The sequence below is a fragment of the Lonchura striata genome, chromosome 5 (assembly GCF_046129695.1).
Source record: "Lonchura striata isolate bLonStr1 chromosome 5, bLonStr1.mat, whole genome shotgun sequence".
NCBI lineage: Eukaryota > Metazoa > Chordata > Aves > Passeriformes > Estrildidae > Lonchura > Lonchura striata.
The window spans coordinates 39269230-39285311 of record NC_134607.1 but is presented as its reverse complement, the minus strand read 5'-3'; the positions used below and the strand labels follow the sequence as shown (position 1 = coordinate 39285311).

Genomic DNA, 16082 nt, shown 5'->3' with positions numbered 1-16082 from the left:
TATTGATTCTACAAGTCATCCATATAAAGCAGCTTATGTCTCACAATCACAGTAACAGTACTTTTTTCCTTTCTTTGATATTTTATCAATAAACTGTATAATAAGTGTACTTTTTACATTAGCATTTCAACATGTTGTCTGTCTGTTTGGAAAGGAATACAGAATTGAAGCTATTAAAAGGTATTAAAAACTGAGAAACTCTTTTTTTTTTTGTTACCATGTCCTTGGGTAGAAGGTGCAGTTGGATGCATGAGATATCTGTTGTGTAATGACTTAGTTTGCTTTGGTCGTTTGTTTGGTTCATTAAAATAGTTTACCAGGTGAGTTTAATACTCTAATCTTCTTTTTTTCTCTATAGGTTGCAGGAATCTATAAAGATTCAACTATTGGAAATCTTATTAATATAGTTATTGTAAAATTAATTGTAATTCACAATGAACAGGTAAGGAAAATAAATATTTAAAATACTTTATTCTTATATAAGTAACAAAATGTGTGTGCTTACATTGTAATTACAAAGTTTAATTTTTTTTTAGGTTAAATATAAAATATTTTCTTAAACTACATAATTTTGTTTTAAAATAGGAAACAATATGTGAAATGCAAGGTTAACTTCTAAGCCTATATTTAATGCCTCTATTTTCCTGTCTCTGTATTAGCAATTCCAGCTGACCTACACTGATATAAATCAAATTGTATATGAAAGCTTATGGCAGGGCTACCTGAAGTGTGGTTATGCTCATGGAAACATGGCACAAAAATGGCAGTTTTTATAGAGGGTTTCAATGGGAGGCTTTCAACCCTAACAGCTGTAATATTTTAAGATTGTAAGAAATACTTGCTTTTCAAATACATGGATTTCATATTTACTTATCATAAATGTCTTGTCACTATATCTTTCCAATATTTAACACATGGTAAATGCATACATTGTTTAGAATAATGGGTTCTTAAAACTGATGACTTGCAGCTGAATTCAGATCTGACCCTTCAAACAAATCTGCTGGGGGAATTCTTAGGTGGAGTACCGCTGACTTTCTTTCCATGTGCATTCATTACTTTGCAGATTAGCAGCACAAATGAAAATGCAGTAAGTGCAAGTGCATGAATATTAAAGCCCTTATTTGATGTTTTTGGCATTTCTTGCTTAGGAAGGACCAGCTATCACTTTTAATGCAGCTACCACTCTGCGTAATTTTTGCTTATGGCAGCAAGCACAAAATACTTTGGATGATACTCACCCTTCTCATCACGATACTGCTGTTCTCATCACTAGGTACAGTATCTAAAATAGCTACAGTTACCCAGCTAGGTGAGAGAAATGCTTCAGTTTTGTTTTTACAATATAACCTTTTAACCATTCCACTGACATTGTTCATAGATAAGTGAATAACATATCTTGCCCTTCCAAAACTTTCATTATCAATATGTGAGCATTTACTTCTTTCACTAGAATACAAATTGTTTAAATGGCCTGTAACATTAAAAATTGAGAATCAGATTTGCAATTGCTGTAACTAGTATAACAACAGTGAAATACTTTTCAAATATCCTTTTATATGCTATAATGATTTGAAATAAATATTTTCTTTCAAGGGAAGATATCTGCAGAGCTAGAGAGAAGTGCGATACTCTTGGTGAGTTACTCTTTTTTCATCAGTGTGATTTTATATGCATGAGAATATCAGTGTGACTATTGTATTAGCAATAAGTCAGAAAATAGATGCAAAATTCAAGCCACACAGACAAAAATAATATTTTCACATTTCTTGTTGCTGTTCTCTCCTGGCATGTACTTTGGTGATAGGTGGTTGTTCGATTTGTGTAAATTTGCTGCATACTTGACTTTTGGCTTGAGTGCCGTAGCATTCACTGCAGTACATGGCAATATGTGAAAATTCATTCTCTTAAGTTTTATATGATTCGATTTTGCAGGTTTAGCAGAGCTGGGTACAATGTGTGACCCACTACGCAGTTGTTCTGTAAGTGAAGAAAATGGGTTGAGTGCTGCTTTTACTATAGCACATGAGCTGGGACATGTGTAAGTACCTATTTCTTGGCAGGTAATTTCTTTGTTTTTAAATTTCCTTTTTAAATATGACCGATTTTCAGCAGTGGGCTTTGCATTTCTAAGAGGATGGAGTCTGATATATAGCCTTTTAGAAGAGCCATTATTTTTGCCCCTTGCAGTGAGCTTGGTAAAGAAATTGTGAATTTTATAACTTGCTTGGTATCCTGAATTCTAGGAAAAACTGTCCAAACAGATGAATTCTGTCCTTTTGTCATATGAACTGGTTGGGACACTGGGACATAACCTAGGTAGTGCCATATCGTTCTGTTAACTCTAAGTGTATTCTAGCCCTGTTAGGAATTTGCCTTTAAGAAAAGACAATTGTTAATATAACACAGAAATATTCTTCCTTGTGTTTGATCCTTTCAGAATACAGTAGAGTAACACAAAGAGAAATACTTTACACTGAAAAATAAGAGGAGATGACAGCATTTTATTTTATGAAGCATACCTCATCAGTGATGGCAGAAAGGTGCTATACTCTAGCTCCATGAGCATGCCTCAGTGTAGGTAACGACAACGTTACAGAGCTCAGTAGCTAGCTTGTTTATTTTCTTGTGCCTGCAAGTCCACTTAGACACATGCTATTTGTCTTGGTACTTGAACTGAGATAGTAACATAAGATGATGTATTAATTGTATTAAGTATGATATCGATGTGCTCTGCAGTTTTTGTTTCTGAATATTAAGAGTTATGATGTGAGTATTGGGGTTGCATGTTGTGGACAGACCAGCCACGGCTTGTATATTCAGTTGAGGAGATGGGTTGTTCCTTTAAAGTGGCACACTCCTAAAACACTGGAATTTTTCTGGTAAGCTAAAAAAAAAATGTTACTTCTAAAATTCTTCCTGTACCCACGACTATATAAGTAGGAGCATTTGGATAAGAGGATAATTATGTAAGGCATTTTAAAGATGTCTATTGCCAAAAGGTCAGATAGATGTATTGAGTGAGTCCCATTAAATTAGGAGGCATTTTCAAACTCAAAACTCAAGCATTTGCTGCTACAGCAGTGAGAGTTTCAGTTAATTATTGCTGAATTTGTTTTGCTTTTTAGGTTTAATGTGCCTCATGATGATAGTTTTAAATGTAAAGAAGCTGGAATTAAACACCAATATCATGTGATGGCTCCAACTTTAAATTATCATACAAGTCCATGGACCTGGTCAAAATGCAGTCAAAAATACATTACTGAATTTCTTGAGTAAGTATCAATATAATGCTATGGTTTGGAGTGGAGTTTTTTGGTTTGTTTTTTTTTTTTCCCCCTTACCAATTCCATTTATTTTTGAGAAGCATTTTAAAGGTATTGCTGATTTATTATTAAATTATCCTTTGGTTTAAGCACTGACTTGCAGGGCCTCAAAAATACATGTATTTAACTTTTTCAGTGAATTATGAGCATTAAGGTTGCACTGAACATGTAAAGCTTAGAAGAATTTTTAATGTACTCATATTTTTAGTTGAAAATACCTTTAGGATTATTTTAGTAGGTTAGAATAAGCACCCTTTATTTTCTAAAATTTTTATGTTAGAAATAAGTTAGGTAGTACCATTTTTTTTTCCTTTTTTTAAAGAAATGAGAAAAACCACACTTAATTTTGTTTGGTGGATCTAAATGCAAAATACAAAAAAGGAAAATCAAGTGATCTGGTACATTTCATTATTCATTAATTCAGTGAAGGTCATTATGCAGGCAAGTAGTCATGCAAACCCATAACTCCACTGAGTTATGTATGTGTAAGTGTTGTGTGACTAGTGAGAAAGATCCCAATGAGTTGAGTGCTTTATTCACATTTTGTTCCTGTTTTACAACAGTACTGGTTATGGTGAATGCCTCCTAGACAAACCTAGTGGAGGAACATATGATCTCTCCTCTCAGCTGCCTGGGTCAATGTATGATGTCAACAAGCAGTGTGAGCTTACTTTTGGTATTGGGTCACAAGTATGCCCTTACCTGGTGAGTGAAAACCAGACAAAGTCATGCTTTAATCTAGACTAAAACATTACTGAGAATTGCTGGTTTCAGAATAATTTTATCCTGTAATAAGTAAAATTTCAGGTTATATATTTTTTTTTAATGGAAGAGTTCAGTAAAGAGCATTGCAATTTCACATGTGAGAAAGCTATAGCAATAGAAATAGCAGGTTGAATTAATTTTGATTTCCATATCTGTGAATGTGATAATTCCTTTAAAATATCTAAAGCTGCATAAGCTAAAGTTTCCTGCAACAATTTCAAGGGATTAATTATAGCACTTCCTGCAAATGCTTTGACATTATAGGTCATAACTTAAAGCAGGTCTTGCTTCTCTGCTTTTTTTAATGCTTTTTAGAAACTTCTAACTTAAAAAGAAAATATTTTAAACATTTTTTCTGAATGTTTGTTTGAAATTCTAGATTCCCTCTCCTTTGTCAGTCAAAAAATATTTTCATGCCTGACTGAGTGTATATTTTGTATACAACACTGAGATGTGGAAAGAAAACTTGACCAGATTAGTACTGAAACTTAAGTTATATTTTGAAAACTTAATGCGGCCATTGCAATGTAAACACAAATACAACAATTTATTCACTGCTGATGAGATTTCATGTAGAGTTATATTTTGGGACAACTTGTAAAATTCCTCTACCAGCATTCTATATCTTGTTGGAACTTTTTAAAGAAAAGCATTTAAGCTGAGATTCAGACTGAATTAAGTGGAGCTTTTTGGTGAGGTAAAATGTTGTTTAAAAGGAGTCAGTCTTTATGAGAATATTAAAGGCAAGGAAAAGGGGGCTTCAAACACTTGAAGATGGTGTTACTGAAGACTGCTTTGTAAATTTTTTAATCCATAAGGGTTATTTGTCTGTTAAGAGTGTTTTAGCAATTTAAAAATGAGGTTTTCAGCTTAATTTTCTAGACAGTACATTTAATTCCTGTTAAATTCACTTAGAGTATTTTTCTGGGGGATTATATGGAAACTGTGGTGTGTAATGTTAACTGTAACCTCTTATATATTTTAAATAAAATTTTCTACTGAAGCAGAAAATGAAATTATCTTTTGATCTGATGGGATCGATTTCAGATATTCCACATTCCTGCTTGGCCTTAGGCAAAATCTATTTTGGTTTTGTGGGGCTTTTTCTATGGAAAATGGTAGTACAACAGGAAACACTAAGCCTGCACAGTGTAAGAAAATAAAAATAATCACACCTAATGTCTAAAATGGTATTGCAGGTGCGACAAAAGTAATCTAGTTTTCTTTTTAGAAACAATGCAAACGCTTATGGTGCACAAGCACAGAAGGTGTTCACAAGGGTTGTCGTACTCAGCACATGCCTTTGGCTGATGGGACAGTTTGTGGTATAGGAATGGTAAGCCTTGTTTTATTTCTGTGTACTTGCAATTTTGGATATAGGTATGAAAGATCAGTGCTTGCTGCGGGGAAGTACTGTGCCTATAGACTACTGATATGTGCAAATTGTCTACCTGACTACATGCAGTTTCTCTTAGTTCTGTAATATTGTGACATAAAAACCCACAGATTGTCTGTTCAGAGTAATTATTAAAGTTTACAGATGCCACACTGGTTAAAAATAGGTGAAAGAAATCAGGGGAAAATTGACATATTTCCTTCTGTTTGAAACATTCAGCTCATGCATAATAAGTTGTTTTTTTCCTGATCAGCAGTGTCCAAAGTAGAATTATCTGAAATATGACATCCTTAAAGTGTGTTTCCCCCAGTTCATCTTGTTGAGGCTGCTTATTGAAGCAGAACAGATGAAGTATGAGTCATTTAGGTACAGGTGTATGCTTTTTTGGAAAGAGGGAGTCTTTGGATTAGCATCTGGTCTCAGGAGTTATTTGTATTTGCATTGTATCTGTTTCAAAGATATGAAAGCATGTGTCAATAGCTCTTCACCTGCTCCAGGAAGTGCCTTAAGCACACATAATTTGTGTTATTTTTTGTCTTTGCTATTGTAACATAATTCAGGATATTTGGGTCTGTTCAGTGCTAGAAACAGGAACTCTGTTCTCATACCCCAATGTGTAAGGCTACCTGGCTGCTTGAAGTACAGATTGAATGCTTCAGCAGATTAAAAAAAAAAGGAAGCAGAAACTGCATTTCCTGTATTCTGCTCATTGGTTTATTTGGTAAGGAGTTTTTCGGTGATAAGGGTGCCACTCACTACTTCTTCATGTGCATTCTTTGAATGCTGATCCTGATCTGTAAAATTGGGCTTTCCATAAGGGTCATGAATATCTAGTTAATAGATATAGTCAAGGCACTTAAAGAATCTCAATAGAAACAGAAGCAATGGTGGAGGCTATTGTATCCTATTTCCAGTTGTATCCAGAATTCCAGTTGTATCCAGGGAAGATTTGAGGCTTTTAGTTTTGGATTTGTATGTAGTTTGGGAAGTGAACAAAAATAAGGTGCTTAAGTTCTTTACTGGTCTAGAATTTTTCTTCTTCATATCTCACTTCACCACCAGCAGACAGAAGTGTATTCTTACTTGTGAGGGTATTGTGAGAATAAATATTTTTGAGACTTTACATGGTCAGGTATGACAGTGATTATCTTAAGTGTGGGTGGTTTATTAGGTTGAGCTGCTTTTATATAGTAGTGTGCTTTGGCAGCTTCAGGGGGCAATGTGGGAGCAATGTTAATTTTTAAAAAAATAATTTTATATGTTCAAAAATGATTTAAAAATTTAATTACTTTGCATAATAGGAATCTATATTTCACTTAGTTATTTCTAAATTTTCCTCAATAACTTCTAATCTTAAAAGAGTCTATGTTTGGTATGACAGTATTAATGAGGAATTTGAAAATAGTGTCTTAATGGATAAAAAATGTAGTGGGTATACTGTCTCAAATGGCTTCTTTCTGTTTTGCAAAATTTGAAAAAGCTACTTGAAGGCTGTAGTGGAAGCTTTACTTGATTATAGCCTATGCATGCCATTGGTTTTACAATGTTTAACCCATTTTTCAGTCACTCATCAGAAAGGAAGTTCATCTTTTATGTAAACTTCACATGTAATCTTCAGTTAAATTGACTCTAATTTGCCAACATCAGAGGATTGCTTTTATATAGGAATACAAAAACCTTTTTTTATGTAATTAGCACAGTGGAACCATTTTTCTCTAGGAAGTAAAGAGCTAATTACAGTCATTACCTCTGAAAGATGTAAGAAAGAACAGCAATTAATTAATCTGACAAATTGTCATCTGTTCCTGACTAAGGGACAGCTCTTCTCAATCTCCCACTGCACGTTGCCACTGATGTTAATGGGCATAAGACATGGTGCCTATTAATTGTAATAAATATTTTCCAGGAAGCTAAACTGCTTTATATTTGGCATTTGCGGCATTATTGCTGTGATGGATACAGAAAAGATCCATTTAAGGCATTTGTTTTTTAGTATCAACCTTTTAAGCTCAGATTTCAAACATGTCATGTGTTGTATTAATGGATCTTACTCTATGGATGGCTCCAGCAGTTGGATTTAGTGAAGCATATCTGAGTTAAAAAAAGCCCACTTCCAAAGAAGAAAAATTGTTGAAAACACCCATCTTCCAGGAGTGGCATTCTCAGAACAAGTCTTTATTCCTATGAAAATAACAGCAAAAATAACAAATAAAGTGTGAGTGGCTTACTACTATTTTTTTGAGGCACTCCAAAAGGTTGCCTTCTGATCCTTCCTGGATTCCTGAGGAATATAGAAATATGCCTGTATCCTCATGATTCCTTGAGCATTGGAATGGAGAGGTAGGAGGTCGCTATATGATTCTGTCCCAACCTTTTCTGTGTCCTGGGGATATCCCAGTGTTCTACATAATGGCAGTTTGCTACTTAAACATTGAAAGAATCCAACTGTCACTGAAGTTTGGAAAAATCTCTTTAACAGCAAGAAGGAATTCACATGATGCAAGTTACAGTTGGATAGAAAAGCACGTGCCTTTTTTGTGTTTTAGAGATGTTAATCAAGTATATTCACTGTAGATATATAATGTATATTGAGCTAGCATCTAAAAATATTCAGAATAGCTATTGAGTAAATAAAGATTTCATCTTTTATGACTTTTTGGCATAAAAGACAAGGATACAGGTACAACTGAGAATGGGGATGCAGAACAACAAAGACTTGCTTTGAGCAGTAAAAGAAATACTCATCTAATTCTAAAGTAAGTTTGCTGTTCTTCACTGGTAGGTAGTACCCATTTATTCATTACTATTTAGAATTGCTACATAGCTTGACTATCTCATGAAGGTAATACATGAAGATACTGAATCTGAAAGAATAAATTATTTTATGTGTATATATGTAAAGTAAGTATAAAAAAAAATCAGATTGTTTTTATCAGAGTTGGGGATTGGGGAATATGTTCACCACCTGGAAAGTAGCAGCAGATTTTTTTGAACTGTAAGAACAGACTAAAGTATGGGCTCGAACCATAAATTTTTTCTGTAAACTGCGATTTCTGTGAAATATTTTTCTATGAGCTATAATTTTGGAAAAATTAGAAGTTCCAAGGGAGAAATAAAGTATGCAGATTTTGTGCAAGAAAAAATTGAAAGCATTGAAAAAGTTCAAATAGTGTGGGTTTTGTACATAATGTCATTTGAGTAATAAATGTACACTCGTCTGAGAATCCATGCCACAGAGATGAAGACCTGAGATGCTGTGGTGACACCTTCAGTTCGATGTCTTTCCAAGCTCCATTTCTTCTGCCATGTATGCTCGTTTTATTAACTGCTCTGCTTTAGCTCATTTTATGTGCCTTAGGTCTCACTTCTCATCTTGGTGGGCTGTGTGGGAAGTGCTTGATTTCAGAGGAGCTCTAGTCCTTTTCTGCATACATCTACCACTCTCCTTGATTCAGTCAAAGCTGAGCATAGCCTGTCAAGTAATGCTTTAATAATTTCTTTCAAGGTTGTTTTCCAGGAAATTTAGAAAGTTCAGTAGGAGATAAATTTAAAGCTCTCAAAATCAATTTACCAAATAGGTTAATCCATAGGAAAGACCCCAAGTGCTTATTATAAGGAGATTAGTAATAAAAAAAAATTGGGTACCCATAGATTTATTGATCCCAAATTTGAAGCATTTTTAGGTTTTTTGACAGAAAACCCAACTGTTGATCTTGACTGGAGCAGCCTTGCCACTTGCTGCAATCAGTATGTCTGGAATTTTGTGTGATACCAACTTTACATGATGCATATGCTATATTTGCCATAAAACAATGTAGAAAAAATTGTTAGCAATTATATTTAAGTTTATGAAAGCTCTGTGAATCATACTATTCTCAGTGAAGCAATGATTCAAGCGAACACAGAAGGACATCTGGAACATGTGTGGTTCTGGAGTTTTCTACCGTGACTTCATCAGGTTGCTTCTAATGCAGCCGAATAATTGCTGAGACAAGTTTGTTGAATAAACTATTAAAATCCCAGATGTAAGCATATGCTTTGCACTTTTATGGATTAAAATTGTACTGTTGTGACTATAAAATTTAGTTTAAAAACTCCTTTCTTGAAATCTCCCTTCAAGTTATTGTAAATGTTTTTCTGGATGGAGGAAGAACCTAAATGCTAGGTCAGTCTCTATAATAGAATGTAGTAGTCATTTTGTGAAGGACAATTTAGACTCTTCAGCCTATACTGTGAAAAATTGTTTCCTAAGATGTTAAGGACAGTTCTTGGAAAGACAAGTTCTTAATGTTCCTCATTTAGCTTATGTATGGACTATGTAGAAAGTCTGTCTTTGATTGCTAGGGATTTGATGTTAGATACTAGAAGACTTGGGTGTAAAGGTACGTGAAAGCCATGTTGAAAAAAAAATAATTCAAACTATCAGTAAGAACTCCAGTGAGAATTCTTATGTGGTGAAATAATAGTGGCTTTCTGATTTTAGGTTAAAGCATTAGTTTTAGCATTAAGTGATGATCTGACCAATTGACTGGATCATTTACACAGTTCTATGCCAAGATCTAGCCTTTGTTCTGCATTTGCTTTGGGCTTAAGAATCAACTGGAATTATCATATTGTTAGGGGAGAGCATTCAGATCTTAAGAGTACTGCCTATATGCAAGAGTTGGTATGACAAGGAATTATGCAGGCAGGCAATTTTATCATCAAGTTTGATTAGGAACTTAGGCAGAAGCCTGAAAAGAGAGCCTGTTTCTTTGGCAAATTCCTAATTTGAGAAGAAAATGTTTGATAGCATGTGAACATAAGTATCAATATAACAAAAGTATATACTAATAAGGAAAAAAAAAATCTCTAGGACTTATTTTAGGCAGTGATAAAACCACTGAACAAGATTGGAATTTTGTGCCAGTCAGCTATATTCAGAAAGACTGCACGCAATTTTTGTGTGTTCAGAGAAGTTTGTTTCTTGATAGTTTCTGCAATAAATTTCTAATAACTCTTAAGAAATTCTATGTAACATTTAAATTAATTTTTAAAAATATGGGGTTTAATACTTGTTTTATTACTTAATCTTTTGTGTATCAGAGGTTATTTAATTGTTTTATGTGCCAGACACTTCATTTATCAAAATCCTTCTAGAGTTTAAGGTGATTTGAGGCTGTTTTTTCTTGCAGAGAGGCAAAGCCTGGGCTTCAGAAATAATAAGCAATTGAGTTGATATTACCTGCTCTAGTGACTGATCCATACACTGTATTTCCTGCAGCAAAAGCTGGAATGAGACACTCCCTGTCAATACGACTAGCAGAATCCCTCCTGACAACAAACCTAATTAATGGACAAGCTGATCATAAGTCTGCAAACAGGCATCTAAAATAAAGAATTCTCTCCATTATGCATGAGCACTAACCCCACGTATTCAGTCCTGGCCAGTGTCTTGTCTCCAGATGAGGGTAGTCTTTGATGCCTCAGAAGGTGTTTGAAGTCAAGGACAAGGTTGACATGTTTCCCACATAGAAGTCAGCAGGAGATGTAGTGCTGAAATTATAGTGTCTCGTAAATATTCTATTTTAGCATGTGAAGTATTCCACTATGTTGTGATCAAATATACCACTTGGGATTTTCTGAAGTATACAAGTGAATTAGAATTCCAACTATTGTAATTCATCAGTAGGATTAGTCCTGGTAGTTCTGAGGATTCTTTGGAAAAAGTCACACATGCACCCATCATAAGATTCTCATTTAGACTTTTTAGTCATGTACTTCCTGAATAATCACTGAAGTGGACACATTTGCAGTCAGGAACAGAGATAGTAAATACTTAGAAGAAAGAGATTGTTGCTTCTGGGGAAAAAAAGGATAATTACTTTCCATAAATAATAAAAGTATACAATTGCAGTGTGGTGAAGTCTCATAATGACATGATCACAACAAAATAGTCTTGCAGTCTTTGTCTTCTCTTCTTATTAATGTAGATCCCACCAGATGAAATGAAAATTCCTTCTTTATGTAATTTTTTAGTGGAAATAGGTAGTTCTTTCCCAAGAATAAGATCTAAGTAGCATAATAGGCATTGCAATGTAGTATTTTGCTCTAAAAATTATTATTTCTTTACTATTAATTATTTAAATTTCACTATTAATTCCATTTTAATGGTAATAGCTTTGTTTAATGAGTAGTAAATGTAAAACTTTCATAAAATATTAAAAATAAAGTATTTTACACTTTTTGTTATAGGTGTGAAAGTCTGAGTTCAAGAATGAATTTATAGCATCATCTTGCTTTACATAATCAAGGTCTTAAATGCTTGTCTGCTTTTCCCAAACAATCCCACTGGATAGTTATTGAGATGTTCAAAACACCCTGATTTTCTTGGTGGTTTCTTATAAATTTTCACTTTTTGTATCATCATGAATGAAAAGTTAAACTGAAAAATAATAATAATAAGGCAGTTCGAAACCTATTTTTTGAACTTTATTAATGAAAATGTATCAGGAATTCAAGATCTTTTAGAAATATTTGGGTAAAGTGATAAGACAGATAAGTATTCGATATCCAGCAGATTTCCTTGTTATCAAAGAACTCTGGATAGCATTTTTAAAAATGTAACTACTGTGTAAGTTACCTCAAAGGAAATGGAACATTTTAGAAAATACGCAGATCCAGATAGGAGAAGTGAGTGCTTAAATTTTATTCTTTTTGTGCCTAAAATATGCAGTAATCTTTTGCTTGAATTATAAATTTTATTTTGTTTGTCAATTGTGCAGCACTGCCGCCATGGAATTTGTGTGAGTAGAGAAATGGAGCTGCGCCCTGTAGATGGAGAATGGGGACCATGGGGACCTTATAGCTCGTGCTCAAGAACTTGTGGAGGTGGAATCAAGAGCACCACCAGGCTGTGTAATAGACCAGAGTATGGCTTTTTATTGTGCTTCTCATTTTTTATTATGTTTTAATGTATTTTACATTTACATAATGAAGATATTAAAAAATTAAGGATTGGCTCAAAATAAAATAGAAGTGGACTGTGCAAATCAATTTGAAGCACCAATATCAAGTGCTTTTTTCAGCCATATTTTTGGAAAGAGATACATTTACAGACTCTAATATGCAGAGGACGTTTAGACTAGTTATGTCTTTCAACAATATCCATTCTTGCAGATGTTTCTAAAAAATCCGTTTGACAGGGACTTTTTTTCTAGGTTTACTCTAACTGTTGAGGTTTCTTTAGACATTAGATGCTTTCTTTGCAGGAAGAACTGTAAAAATAAACACATATATTCACTACTAATCTCTTTAGTGAAATGCTTGATTTGCTTTGCTTTAAGGCTTTTCCACAACATCGCCACCAGTAACAGCCCACAAGGAGTACTGTTATCACAGAGGCATTTAAAACTTCCCTTTATAACTAGAAAATTACGTTGATTAAATAATTCCATGTGGGTTTTGTTCTCTGTAATAAAGGTCAAGGAGAACTTTACCCTTAACTTGTCCCGAAGTAGAACCACAGCTGGTGCCTGAGTAGTTTCATGGTTTTTATAGAAAGTCATGTCAGCTTGATATTATCAGTAGGATAAATGAACTTTAATCAAATGGCCCAGGTTATTTTATTTTCTCTAATGAGTAAGAGGCAGTAGATTAGATTGCCATTAGATAATGCCTCTTTCAGTCTGTAGTGATTGATAGTATCAATATGCAGTTGATTTATTCTTTTTTTCTTCCCCAAGAACATACTAATAATGAATTATTTTGTGTCAGTGTTTATAACTGTTAAAATGTATTTCAGACTTTACAGTAAATGGGGTATTTTCCACAATTTCCCTTTTTTATTCTTTTGATCCCTGAAGTGAAACCAATATTAGGAGTACAGAAAAGACTGTGCCAGCTCCTAAATGTCTTCTTTCTTTTTCACTCTGTAAAGTAATAATTACTGAGGGAGGTGCTGCATGCGTAGAAATATGACTATAATCTCAGCTAAATTGATAAAAGTATTAAAATTACTAATGCTTTTACCCAGGCTAAATAGTTGTAGCTGTAAGAGAAGTAAAAATGAATATGCATTAATAGACATCCGTAGCGAGATTACCACCTCAACAATAGTATTTTACAAGGATTGGGTTTATTTTTGGGTATAATTGAATGCACAGTAGAAGCTGGATGTGTGTAAGTCAGTTACACAGCTAGCAGGATGCTGTGTGAGATTTCCCTCTTTAGATTGGTGGCTGAGGCCACTTTTCTTGCAAAACAGCAATTTAAGAAAAGGAGTGTGTTTTACATTCACCTTTTTTTTAGGCCAAGAAATGAAGGAAAGTACTGTGTTGGTCGCAGGATGAAATTTCGGTCATGTAATACTGATTCATGTCCAAAAGGCAAAAAAGATTTCCGGGAGCAACAGTGCTCTGAATTTGATGGCAAACACTTTAATATCAATGGTCTTACCTCTGCTGTTCGCTGGCTTCCAAAATACAGTGGTAGTAAGTAATTACACATCTTTTCAATTAATACTGTTAAAATGTTTCTTTATTTAAAGTTTTAAAACAGACAAGAAACCTCTTGGATTTTCTTTCCAGTTTCTATGAAAGATCGCTGTAAACTTTTTTGCCGAGTTTCTGGAACAACTTCCTACTATCAGCTGAAGGACAGAGTTGCTGATGGTACTCCCTGTGGAGCAGAAACCAATGACCTTTGTGTTCAAGGCTTATGCAGGGTATTTAAATCTAAACTTATTAATTATTAAAATCAATTTTAACAGATGGTAAAATAGATATTAAATATTAATACAAGTAAACATTACTAAAAATATAGTGTTCTGAGTTCACTTAAGCTAATTTTACTGTGTATAAAATTAAAGATTTGGACATGGAAGCAATTAAGTTAAGAACATATAGTTGAATCTGAAGACCCACAGTCTTGCCTCATTAAGCCTCACATTTGAAGGAGTTAATATTGTTCAAGTGAGCAGTGAGAAACTAATCCAAAATTAGCATAAAGGGAGGAACGAAGCATGCTGTGTGATTATTAGCATTGCATTTCTGCTACCAAAGAAGTAAATAGTAGAAAATCCAAGTAGATGGATTATGTAATTATTACTTTACTGTAAAATCAGGAAGAACTGACCCTTAAATCAATTCAGCCCTCTTTGCTTAATAGCAGCTATAGCATTGCCACAAGATTTTGTTGGAGAAGCAAGGTGCTGTATTTTAACAATTCAAAACTTTTTTGTCAAGCCTTGTTGAGGTTTTGCTGATGGCAGTGAAACTGAGCAAATTCAGAATGAAAGAAAATATAGCTTATTTTTATATGGTTGAATAAAGAGGAAATGCCAAAGAATTGTCCTGTTTATCATAGTTCAAAAAACCCCTGGAAGTTTTAAGTACAGATACATAAACAAAAATTGTGCTTATGTTAGTTAAACCAGCACAGTCTGTGTGTATTCCTTTGCTTCTTTTCAGTAATGACAGACTTTAAATGAATTGATGACCATGTATATATGCATACTGCTTTTAGACTTCAAAGACTTTTAATGTAAATATAAATTAAAATGTATAAATTATGTTGATTTTTAATACAAAATTTTTACGTACTGTTATGTATTCTTATGCAGTTCTTGGCATATGGAGTGTGTTGGGATTGCACGATTCTATATTGGATTCTACGTTGCAGAATCCAAAACAATTGATGACTTTTAATGAATTTGCAAGGGAAACTAGATATGTACAGTGAACAACAATATTTTGGGGCAGTGGGAAGCTTACTTTACTTATTTTCATTATTTTCCATTGGGTTGAGTGACACTGGGCCTTTTTATTTTTATTATTTTTGTAGCAAGCAGGCTGTGATCACGTTTTGAATTCAAAGGCAAGGAGAGACAAATGTGGAATCTGTGGTGGTGATAATTCTTCATGTAAGACTCGTGCAGGTACTTTCAACAGTGCTCATTATGGTATGTTTGTTTTGCCTTTTTTTAATCTTAATGCACACTTCTCTATGGCTTAGAAATTATTCTTTACATTTGAGGAAGCAAGATTTCATGTTCTTTAGGGCCTCTATCAACCAAAAATATTTTTGATTTTCAGTCATATTCCCTATCAAGGATGCAGAGGCAAAAACTGTGATATACTATTTCATTCAAGTGGAAAAGAAAATCAGTCTCCTCAAAGGTCAAAGCCAAAAATAAAAGAAGTTATGAAAGTAAAAGTACATTAAAAGGATGACTGCTTCCTACATTGTACTTTGCATTTTCCGGTCTGAAATTTTGCAGCTGAAAAACATATTCCAATATCTCATTTTGGTTCTTTAAAGAGATAGAAGTTGGTGTTGTGAGCAGCTGATGAGGTTCCTTTTCTCCTAGAGTGAAAAATACAGCCTATGAAATGTGACCCTTCTCCTTCCAGAGAACAGGGGTAACAATATTTATGTTTTTCCTCCTCATTGACAGGTAGTGAATGAGAAAGTTCTGAATAACCCTGGTATTTCTTATTTATTTGATTTCGTTTCTTTACAAGAGCTACTGATAGTTCTTCTTTATATAGTCCTTTCTGTGAAGTATGGAGTGACTACTTTAGGTGTGTAGCAGTGCAGTTATGTAGTTAGAGCAT

The 16082-nt window shown here is 33.8% G+C and overlaps 1 protein-coding gene across 1 annotated transcript in view; it reads left to right on the top strand.

Annotated features, from left to right (window-relative positions):
* The window catches only part of ADAMTS20 (ADAM metallopeptidase with thrombospondin type 1 motif 20), an 82948-nt gene that overhangs the window by 24911 nt on the left and 41955 nt on the right, over window positions 1-16082 (top strand). Inside the window, exons 5-15 of the mRNA XM_031503673.2 lie at window positions 359-442; window positions 1152-1276; window positions 1597-1637; window positions 1936-2041; window positions 3129-3275; window positions 3890-4031; window positions 5323-5427; window positions 12252-12397; window positions 13777-13958; window positions 14055-14191; window positions 15310-15427. Coding sequence (XP_031359533.2) covers window positions 359-442; window positions 1152-1276; window positions 1597-1637; window positions 1936-2041; window positions 3129-3275; window positions 3890-4031; window positions 5323-5427; window positions 12252-12397; window positions 13777-13958; window positions 14055-14191; window positions 15310-15427 — 1333 coding nt within the window. The remainder of the gene's footprint in view (window positions 1-358; window positions 443-1151; window positions 1277-1596; window positions 1638-1935; window positions 2042-3128; window positions 3276-3889; window positions 4032-5322; window positions 5428-12251; window positions 12398-13776; window positions 13959-14054; window positions 14192-15309; window positions 15428-16082) is intronic.